This window comes from Phyllostomus hastatus, unplaced genomic scaffold, assembly GCF_019186645.2.
Source record: "Phyllostomus hastatus isolate PE091 unplaced genomic scaffold, TTU_PhHast_1.1 phas_scaffold_397, whole genome shotgun sequence".
In the NCBI taxonomy this organism is placed as follows: Eukaryota; Metazoa; Chordata; class Mammalia; order Chiroptera; family Phyllostomidae; genus Phyllostomus; species Phyllostomus hastatus.
Window position 1 is genome coordinate 5,436,440 of NW_025334029.1, and position 10,725 is coordinate 5,447,164.

Consider the following 10,725-nt stretch of genomic DNA (forward strand, 5'->3'; position numbering starts at 1 on the left):
ACAGCATTTGGAAAACTCATCTTTTGGTCTCATTTCTAAATATGGGGATTATAAATAGCTGGCTATCTTGGTAGGTTCAAAGTGCTTTGGAAAGGGAACTTAGAACTCGTGATGTGCCTCTTTCATTATTTTCTCCAAATTTCAACCCATAAAATGTGCAACTTTTCCTCACCCTTCCTTCTTCCATTCTTTCTAGGAAGCTCAAAGAAGGAAAGGCCCTCCAATATTTTTCAACAGGGTTGATACCAGTATTTGTAGTGGGCCATTTCTTCCGTGTGGCTTGCCTTGCCCAATGCAGGACATTTAACATGCCTGGCTATCCTCTCCTCTTACTAAAAACTCCAGCAACAACTCTCACTCATGGGGCATTTTCAAACATTCCTTAAAGTTAACACTGCCTACCCCCCTCACTTTGAAAACCATCGCATGAGTCCTCTAAAAGAAGTGATTTCTCAAGCCCATTCCACTAGGCAGTGGCAAAGCTGAGGAGGCTAAGTCAAGTCAAATTCCATTCATTCTTTCCAAGAACTTCTATTCTTCACCTGGGTGTGTGTCAGGACCGCGGAGGGACTGTAGGCCTGAACTCTGGCAGTGAAGAGGTGACTCCCGCAATACAGAACTACAATTTCTCGCGATTTCTGTGCTTTTGCCAAACTCTGCTTTCTTCCTCTAGCCCACCTAGCTCAATGTTTCCGCAATTGCAGGCACAACCAACTTTCTGGCAATTAGTTCATAGAGCCCAGTCAAGCAGGATCCTTAGGAGGGGAGTCAGGTTTCTCTCGGGCGGTTCAACGGTGAAACCCCGAGCGCCCGGCTAAGGAGCTGCGGCGAGACCCCAGCTGCGCAGCCACGCAGCCGCGACAGAACCGGGCGGAGGTGGAGGACAGTTGACCCTCGCCCGATGCCCCCTGGAGGTTTTCCGAGGCTAGGAGACAGCCTGGGGGCCTAGGGCCGGGGGCGGGGACGTGAAGGCCCCGAGGCGGAGGGAGCAGAGGGCAGCGCAGCAGGGCTCGAACTCACTTTCCCACGCCGGAGGCCGAGGCCGCAGGGAATGGCGCGGCTACAACTCCAAAGTCCTTTGAAATCCTAGCTCAGTTCCTGGAGGGGGCGTGGAGGTTGGGAAAATAAGATTATTCCTCCCTTTTGCCTCCGCAGCTAGCGCCTGCGGGTTGTTCTGTTTGAATGAATGATCCCAGCGGCTGTGCCCAATGGGCGCCTGCGCCTGTTTAATATGCATGAGGCCCGCAGCCAATGGCCGGGCAAGGAGGCTGTTTTAAACGGCAGAGCCCGCTGGCCAATCAGGCGGCTCTCGTGGAGGCAGCTAGCGCGAGGCTGGCGAGCTCTGAGCCTCGCGTCGTGCCCTGCGCTGCCCAGACTAGCGAACAATACAGGTACGTTTCCGCCGCCGGCGCCCGCGCCCGCCACCGCCACTGCCGCCGCCGCAGCGTCTGCACAACTTTCCAGTCCGCGCCGCGGCCAGCGGGACGCGTTGCCGCCGCCTCCTGCCTCTCCTCTTCTCGCCCTTCCCAACCCCTCCGCCTTCCTTCTACCTAGGCGACTGGGAAAGAAGAAGCAATTCAGGTGTTTCAACTTTCCAGTGCTTCATTCCGACCTCCCCGCAGTCTAGGGTAGGCTCCTTTCGCGGAGCCACTTTTGGCCACGGCCCCCTTGGGCCGCGCAGCGGGGCTCAGACCCCCTGAGGTCAGATGTTGGGGCAGTGGCAGTGGAAGCGCGAGCCGAGGGGCGGCTGCGGGCTCCCGAGGCACGCGTCCCGCCTCCTGGCGTTGGCTTTGAGAAGGGGGCAGGGTGCTCCCCGGCCCAGGACGGCCGCCTCGGGGGTGCGGGCTGCCGTTGTCCACGGGGGGCTGCGGCGTAAGCAAACTTCGCTGTCCGCCTCTGCCGAGCACCGTGCGGGTCCGCAAGCTGCACTGTCTCTTTTGCATTAACATGGCCGTCTCAGGAGCGGACGGAGGTCGGGGGTGGGGTGGGCGGGCCGGCCGCCCCCCCCTCCCCCCCGGCGCCTGCCCGCGGGGCACCGCCGCCACCGCCTCACTAACATGGCTGGCGCGTGATGGGCTCTGGGGAGGGGTGGACAGGTCGGGGTTCCCGAGCGGGCTCTGGCTTTGGTCGAAGCGCCAGTGGCCAGGGGCTGGTGGCGTGGAGGGCCAGGGGCGCTGCCGCGGGCCGCAGCGCTGTGGAGCGTCATGGCTGCACAGCGCCTTTGTTATCCCCAGGAATGCGACCCGCGCCAGCGGGCGTGGGGCGGGGGTGTCCATCTGGGCGCCCCCGGGGCACCCGGGCCAGGGCGGGGCGGGGTAGGATGGGGGCTGAGGAGCGGGCGGCGGCGGCAGTGGTGGGGCCGGACGGCTTTGTTCGCCACCGCCGCCTGTGCCCACTGCTCGCGGATCAGCCATTTTAGCAAGTGGGGCTTGGAGGCACGGCGGGCGCCACCATCACTTTGGCCGCTGCTGGCTGGGCTCCGCGCCTCCAGAGCACTGGTGCTACCTCTGTCCCCGGCCCCACCCGTCTCCCTGGGAAGGCAACAGTGTATTTCAGGGGCACTTTCTTTCATCACGAAGCTTTTGACAAAATGGAAGGTGAATTATGGGTGTCCGGGTGACCCAGCACCTGACCGTGCCCAGGTGCCCGCTGCCGGCCTGGGGCTCCCCTGCGTTCTGTCCTGTCCCACCCGTGCAGACACTGTGGGGCCCTAATGCAGTCCCTCGGATGGTTCCTGCAAAGGGCAGTGCTTTAGTTTTACATGATGACCTTGGGTGTGGGAAAAGGAAAAGATGGCGGGAAGCTGGGGTGGGGGGGACAGGGACGATGACACGCCACAGCTGCATTTTTTATTTGGAAACTTTGGAGAAAGTATTTCTGGTTGGACATGAATTCTGCTTTACCAGATGAGCAGGACTATCCCTTTTGGTATCCCCTGCCCATGTAGATAATGACGAGGAGACAGATGTGAATTAATACAGGGATATCTGCTCACTTGCTATATCACCATTCTTGTAAAAGCCATTTTTTGTAAGTCCAAATGCATCAACAAGAGTGAAATGCCAAATTTTCTCTATTTACAGTTATGCTTTGATCTGTGTTTAGCAGCAGTGACAGTATTTTTGTTTCTACCATGGGAGTAAAACAGATGACCAGCTAGTTTTAAGTCATTGATTTCAAGCTTCTACCAGCCTGCACTGCCTACAAATGTGTCCTCTCTGCTTGGTGGTTGTAGTTTCCAAAAATGTATTTCCGAGTCAGAATGTAGTTAAGCCAGTTGGGTCGGTTCCATTTGGAGAACTTGATCACTCTTGGAGAAGTAACTCACAAACCTGCATGCTTCATGCTGGTCAAAAGTTAAATGACAAGTGGCAGTGAAGCTCATTTCCTCCCCAGTCTGTCTTTGCTTGCCAGTGATGTCAGGCATGGGGGGGTTTGTTTCCTAAGAGCAACCTAAATTTTAATTTTACCCTGCCTTTAGTATGTCTTGTAGTTCTGTTGTATTCATTGGAATTGTTTTCCTTTGTTTCTTTTCCTGCCATCCATCAGTCAGGATGGCTAAAGGTGATCCCAAGAAGCCAAAGGGCAAGATGTCTGCTTATGCCTTCTTTGTGCAGACATGCAGAGAGGAACATAAGAAGAAAAACCCAGAGGTTCCTGTCAATTTTGCAGAATTTTCCAAGAAGTGCTCTGAGAGGTGGAAGGTATTTTTGTTTGTATCCTTCAAGCTACTATTAGTTGGATTTCATACTTTGGTGTTATTTACCCTTAGAGTAGCCCCAGGTGGCTGTTTTCTTCCTCTTCACTTAGACACATCTTGCATGTTTTTAGAATTTTGTATGTACGCTTTTATTTTTTAAGACTCTAGAAGGGTTTAAAGCTTTCATCCTCTTTTGCAAGTGGTTAAAGCAGCTGCCACTTTAATTATAGGACAACCCAAACAGGTATGTGTTCACTGCATTGAGGAATTTAACAGATCCTGTTCTTTGCAGACAATGTCGGGGAAAGAGAAATCTAAATTTGATGAGATGGCAAAAGCAGATAAAGTACGCTATGATCGGGAAATGAAGGATTATGGGCCAGCTAAAGGAGGCAAGAAGAAGAAGGACCCCAATGCCCCCAAAAGGCCACCGTAAGTGACCGGAGGATTCAGGACAACCACGAAGAGCTTTCCTTCTGCTTGAAAGATTTTAAGCAGATACTTTACCTAAAAAATGTCAGGGTACCTCTGCAAAATATTCTGTATTTTGAGCTCGAGGTGCTTGTGAGCTGTGTGTGCCTGGTGGTTGCCTGTTGGCCTTTCCACTGGGAAGCAGGCAGTTTAGTTTGAGGTGTCAGCATCCTTAGGTACATTCTCTACCCTTTGCCTAATAACTGATAGACTGAGAAACCACTATATATTTCTAAAGCAGCTTAAATATTCTAGAATCTACAACTTTGAAACTGTATATGATATCATGCATTTCTTCACCGTAGGTGGGAGTCTTAGTGGTAGGAAGTGTGTGCACCCAGGACCATGGGATTTTGACTTAAGCTCACGTTTTTGAGTGTTCTCATATAATTTATATATTTTCTCCCTCAAGGTCTGGATTCTTCCTATTCTGTTCAGAATTCCGCCCCAAGATCAAATCTACAAACCCTGGCATCTCTATTGGAGATGTGGCAAAGAAGCTGGGAGAGATGTGGAATAACTTAAGTGACAGTGAAAAGCAGCCTTACAACAATAAGGCTGCAAAGCTGAAGGAGAAGTATGAGAAGGTGAGGTGGGCGAGAGTGTGTGTGGTCTGGATGGCGAGCAGTCAGGTGCCCTGGGTATGAGGGGTTGTGGGGCAGAAGGCTGCTTTGCTGGGCTGAGTAACTAGCAAAGCATGTGAGGGCTCATCTCCACTCAAGATCAGCCACTTGTGCTGGTGTTCAGGCTTCTGACAGATCTTTGTATTTGGGACAACTTCAGGCAGTGTTAAAAAATAGGATAATATGGGATGTTATTGGCATGGGATTAGATAGTGCTATTAACATGAGTTAAAGGCTACTTGATCAACTATTACCTTTTAAATTTGAATGGTTGATAACCAAATTTGTATCAGGAAACAAATACTTCAGATAGCAGCCCTGTACTGTTTTGAACTCCTGCTTTCTTATTCTGAGACAGGGACAGTATGTTTCTACCCTGTGCTAAAATAATGGCAGGAGAGCTTGTCTCCTCATTTGGAATGTGTCCTGTTCCTTCCAGGATGTCGCTGACTATAAGTCTAAAGGAAAATTTGATGGTGCAAAGGGTCCCGCTAAAGTTGCTCGGAAAAAGGTGGAAGAGGAAGACGAAGAAGATGAGGAGGAAGAGGAGGAAGAAGAGGAGGAGGAGGAGGAGGAGGAGGAGGAGGAGGAGGATGAATAAAAAAACTGTTTATCTGTCTCCTTGTGAATACCTTAGAGTAGGGGAGCGCCGTAATTGACACAGCTCTTATTTGAGAGGTGTCTGTTGCCCTCATTAGGATTAATTACACAATTGGATCATGATCATATGTAGTCTTTCAAAGTGCTCTAGAAATTGTCAGTGGTTTACATGAAGTGGTAATGGGTGTCTGGAGCACCCTGAAACTGTATCAAAGTTGTACATATTTCCAAACATTTTTAAAATGAAAAGGCTCTCATGTTCTCCTCACTCTGTGCACTTTGCTGTTGGTATGACAAGGCATTTAAAGATGTTCCTGGCATTTTCTTTTTTTAATCTGTAAGGTGGTGTTAACTATATGGTTATTGGCTAGAAATCCTGAGTTATCAACTGTACATATCTATAGTTTGTAAAAAGAACAAAACAACCGAGACAAGCTCTTGATGCTCTTTGCTTGGCGTTGAGGCTGTGGGGAAGATGCCTTTTGGAGGGGCTGTAGCTCAGGGCATGCACTGTGAGGCTGGACCTGTGGACACTGCAGTGGGCATCCATTTAGCTTCAGGTTGTTTTGTTTTTGTATATAGTGACATAGCATTCTGCCATTTTTAGCTGTGGAAGAGGGGGGGGGTCAGCTGGCATGAGAAGTGTTTGGATCTTTTTTAGTTAAGTGCAGTAGTTTTAAACTGTTTTTAAACAAACTAGAACTCTTCATTGTCAGCAAAGTGAAGAGTCACTGCATCAATGAAAGTTGAAGAACCTTCTGTACTAAACACAATTTGAAACATTTTGTTATTTTTTTGTATGTTTAGAATGCTGAGATGTTTTGAAGTTAAATAAACAGTATTACATTTTTAAAGCTGTTCTCTATTATAACAGTCTAAATTTCTGACTCAGCAGTGTTAGTGATAGAACAACCCACTCCACTGTATTTGGTGACTAGCCTCACTGTAAATCTAGTAACAATGTGGCTAGCTTGAGATGAGATGGAAGAGGGGTACTTGAAGCTACTGTGTGATTTTATTTGTATCTGAATGGCGTTAATACGAGGTCTAAACTATTGAATGTAGGAGCTAAGATAACTTGACACAGGCAAGGTTAAGTAGCCTTTAGAGGTTCAGGAAGGTGGGTGGTTAGGATTGAGGCTACTACAACATTAAATTTATTTGCCTCCTGCCTCACCACTGACATGAGCCAAATTCATTGCTAAACAGCAAAAACAACTTCCTGAGGGTATGATGTGTCAAATATTCAGGCTTCATTAATTTTCTCCCTCCAACCTAGAACATTTGGTCCACTCAACAATTGATGTCTTGAGTTGCTGCTTCTGTCTCTTGGACCCCAGTGGTACAGGTTGGGTAGGGAGCAGTATCTCTCTTCCCCCCCCCCCATCCTACACACACACTTCAAGAAACCAAACAATCAAAGAAAGATTGCTTGGGTTCCCATTGCAGGCTTGGTGTTGGGGCACCTGTGAGGCAGACTGATGGAATCAATTGTTTCTAAGCACTTAAATACATCATATGGACAGTAGAATGGCCTACACAAGATGTTAGCTCCTTCATTGAAAACATGGATTGTTAAATGTTCTTAAACTTGAAGCTTGATTTGTGTTTCAGTGATTAATTCATGTTGGTAGATGGTGTAATAACATTTTGTTCAAGTTGGGGTGAGGGGTGATGGCCACAGTGGCCAAATGGTGATACTAAATATTTTGAGGGCTGATGTGTACATCTCAACTGTTGGCAGTAATGAAGAGTACTATGTTATGGGTGAATGTTGACATTGCCTAGTATTGACACACAGATAAGGATGTTTGAGGTTGGGAAGCACTTGGGAGTGTTTTAATGATCTTACTCATGAGAAGGCAGTTTTCTGTTAAAATTGACTATTTGGAAACTTGGCATGTCTGCAGATGGTGTCCTCTCCACCCTGTCAGATCCTGGGTGGGTACAAGTCATAGTCATGGTCCCTGGCCTGATCTCTGATCTCTAATCTGTATTCATAGCCTTTCCTTCTCACATCAGAACTGTGTCCGAAATGTGTTTTTCTGGTTCTATAACATGACCATTAATAAAAAAAAATCCCTTGGTCCTGAGGTTTGCCCAAAGGCACTTGCACTTGTTCCAGGATTGCCCCTCCTGCTTCAGCCATGCCCTTGTTACTTTCCTCCAGCTATCCCTTGGCATTGCAGTCTGAAGCTGCTGCTGCCCAACACTGCAATGCTAAGATTGGGAAGCTGTGGACAACCTTGTCACATATGGAAGAGAAGCTCAACTTGTCACAAAGGTTTCTACTAAGGGGTGTCCCTCTAGATGGTTGTAACTAAACATGCCAACTATGGAAGGGGGTGACTGCTGCTATACAGAAGTAGGGAAGCTGTCAGTGATCTTTGATTAAGCAGACATTTAGCTCTAAAGAGTCAAGTCCATTTGGCTCATTTGCTTGCAACAAGACCACTACTCATCCCAAAATTGCTTCTCCTGATGGAATAATGTTCTCTAGCTTCTCTGAAGTGTGGTAAGGGGCATGGTGTCACTACGGTAAGGCTTAGGCTTAACTTGATTTCTGGGCCCACAGTAGGTACTCTTGCAATGTCAACCTGCTATTTTTTTTTTTAAATCTAAAGGACAATACCTGCTTTCTCTAACCATCTCCTTTCCAAACCCCTCACTCTGTTCTTGAATGGTGTTTTATCCTTTGGGAAGAGCAAGGCTGTGATGTAGCAACTATTGTCTGTGTCTCCTGTGTGTCTATTACCACAAATGTATTTGGGGACGTTGGATGCGTTCATTTTCTGTAATAAAGTTTCTTAATTAGTCATCCCCAAAAGTAATCAGTGGGCTGTCTGCAATCTGTTTGAGATACTGAGCCTCTGTATTTTGGGTTGATTGTAATCAAGGTTTTAGAAGTACAAGCTTTGCTGTAACCACAGGTCCAAACTAACATTTAATGGAAAGATAACATCAAAAAGGACAAGTGTTAAGTACTTCAAAGCCCCTAGATCAACCCCTTCAGGCAGGTATAGGGAGGAATTGGCTGTGGAGTTCTATGCCAGGATAAACATTCAATGTCCAGAATGCTAAAGTGGCTGTTTGTAATCAGTCAGCCCTGCTAACTAGGGCTTCCTAAAGCCAAAGGTTGGGGCTTAGTTGGCTGACAGCCAGCTCAACAAAGACTTTTGGGTGAGAAAACAATGGGGTCTGTTTGTTCTTGGGCCCATACTTAGTATCCTGTGGGGCCCAGCACTATTTGGGAGGAAATTACTGGTGGGCCAATTTGGCACCCCAATTTGGCATCCCTTCCTGCTTCAACCAGAGCAACTCCTACACTGTGTTTTACCTTGAGCATCCTCCTAAGATTTTAACTAAAATAAAAAGAAGCTGGGACACCATTATTGATAAAATAAAGGGGAAAACCCCTGTATCATCTTAATGGATACATAAAAAGTATTTGATTAAATCCAGTACCTTTTCATGATAAACACAGTAAAAAACAGTCTGGCAGAGAACTTCTTCAATGTGATGCAGAGCACTTGGGAAAACCCACAACTAATACATATATAAAAGACAAAGCTTCCCCCCTAAATTTGGGAACAACACAAGGGTGCCTGTTTGTGCCGTTTCTATTTTCATTGTACTAGAAGTTCTAGCCAGGGCAATTAAGCAAGAAAAAGCATTCAGACTGGAAATGAACGAATAAAGCTATGCTTACTTGTGCATGACATGATCTTATATATAGACAATCCTAAGAAATTTCTTAATAAAACTGCCAGAACAAATTCAGCAAAGTTACAGGATACAAGATCAATAAAGAAAATCTGTTGGGTATTGTACATTAACAATGAATAATTTGAAAATTAAAGTAATTTATAACAGCATCAAAAAGAATATTTGGTAATAAACTTAAAAAAGTGCAAAACACGAGGAAAACTAAAATATTGAAAGAAAATGGAAGGACATGTCATGTTCATGGGTTGGAAGACAAATTGTTAAGATGGAAATACTTCTGAAATTGATCTATCAGAATCCCAGCTAGCTTCTTTGTAGAAACTGACAAGGTCATTCTAAATTTCATATCAAAATTCAAGGGACTCAGGATAGTCAGAATGATCTTGAAAAAGAACAAATTTGGAGAGTTTAGATTTCTTGATTTCAAAATTTAATACAAAATTATAGTGACAAAGACAGTGTGGCACTGGCATAAGAACAGAACAGATAGACCAACGGAATAAAATTGAGAGTTCAGAAATAAAGCCAAGCATCCACGGTCAATTGATTTTCAGTACAGGTACCAATATCATCATTCAGTGGGAGAAAAAAATCATTTTTTAAACAAATGATATTCACATGGAAAGGAATTAATTTTAACCCCTACCTCACACCACATAAAAATTAATTCAAAATGGGCTAAAGATCTAAATATAAGAGGTAAAACTATAAACCTCTTAGTAGGAAACATAGGTGAAAACCTTTGTGACCTTGGATTTGGCAGTGGTTTCTTAGGATGCCAAAAGCACAAAGCAACTGAAGAAAACAATAGGTAAATTGAACATTATCAAATTACAAAAATCTTTTGTGCTTCAAACAATACCATCAGGAAAGTGAAAAGATAACCTATGAAATGTGAGAAAATACTTGCAAATCATATAAGAACTTAATATTCAAAATATATATGGAACTATTACAACTCAATAATAAAAATACAAAAAACCCAGTTTAAAAATGGGCAAAAGATCTAAATAGATATTTCTGCAAATAAACTGTACAAATAAGCATATCAAGAGATTATCTGCATCATTAGCCATCAGGAAGATGCAAATCAAAACCATAATATGATACCACTTCACTCCTAGTATCATGGTTATAATAGTAACATAAAAAAAACTAGTGTTGGTAGGCATGTGGAGCAGCTAGAACCCTCATACATTGGTGGTGGGAATGTAAACTTGTGCAGTCTCTCTGGAAAATAGTATGGTCCCTTAAGTTAAACACAGAGTATGAACATAGACTATGACCCAGCAATTCTACTCTTAAGTATACACCCAAAGAATTGAAAACAGGCATTCAAACAAATATTTGTATATAAATGTTCCTAGCAGCATTATTCATAATAGTTAAAAAGTGGAAACAACCCAACTCCTTCAAGTGATGATGGATAAAATGTGGTTTATCCATACAATGCAATATTCTTGAGCCATGAAAAGGATTGAAGTGCTGACACATGCTGCTATGCAGATGAACTTTGAAAACATCATGCTAAGGGAAAGAATTCACTAAAAAAGGGCATATGTATAGTTCCATTTATATGAAATGTCCAGGGTAGGCAAATCTATT

General features: G+C 45.2%; 1 protein-coding gene across 2 annotated transcripts; it reads left to right on the forward strand.

The window, feature by feature from the left end:
* The first annotated feature begins 1,307 nt into the window (after nucleotides 1-1,307).
* On the forward strand, nucleotides 1,308-8,225 carry HMGB3 (high mobility group box 3). Of its 2 annotated transcripts, none has more exons than XM_045820547.1 (5): nucleotides 1,308-1,391; nucleotides 3,550-3,704; nucleotides 3,993-4,132; nucleotides 4,584-4,758; nucleotides 5,234-8,225. In XM_045820547.1, exons 2-5 carry the CDS (start codon nucleotides 3,555-3,557, stop codon nucleotides 5,393-5,395), a joined length of 627 nt encoding a protein of 208 aa, XP_045676503.1. In that variant the 5' UTR covers nucleotides 1,308-1,391; nucleotides 3,550-3,554; the 3' UTR covers nucleotides 5,396-8,225. The 2 variants fall into 2 exon arrangements, with proteins under 2 accessions (XP_045676503.1, XP_045676501.1); XM_045820545.1 differs by lacking the exon at nucleotides 1,308-1,391 and adding an exon at nucleotides 1,398-1,581.
* The last annotated feature ends 2,500 nt before the right edge of the window (nucleotides 8,226-10,725 follow it).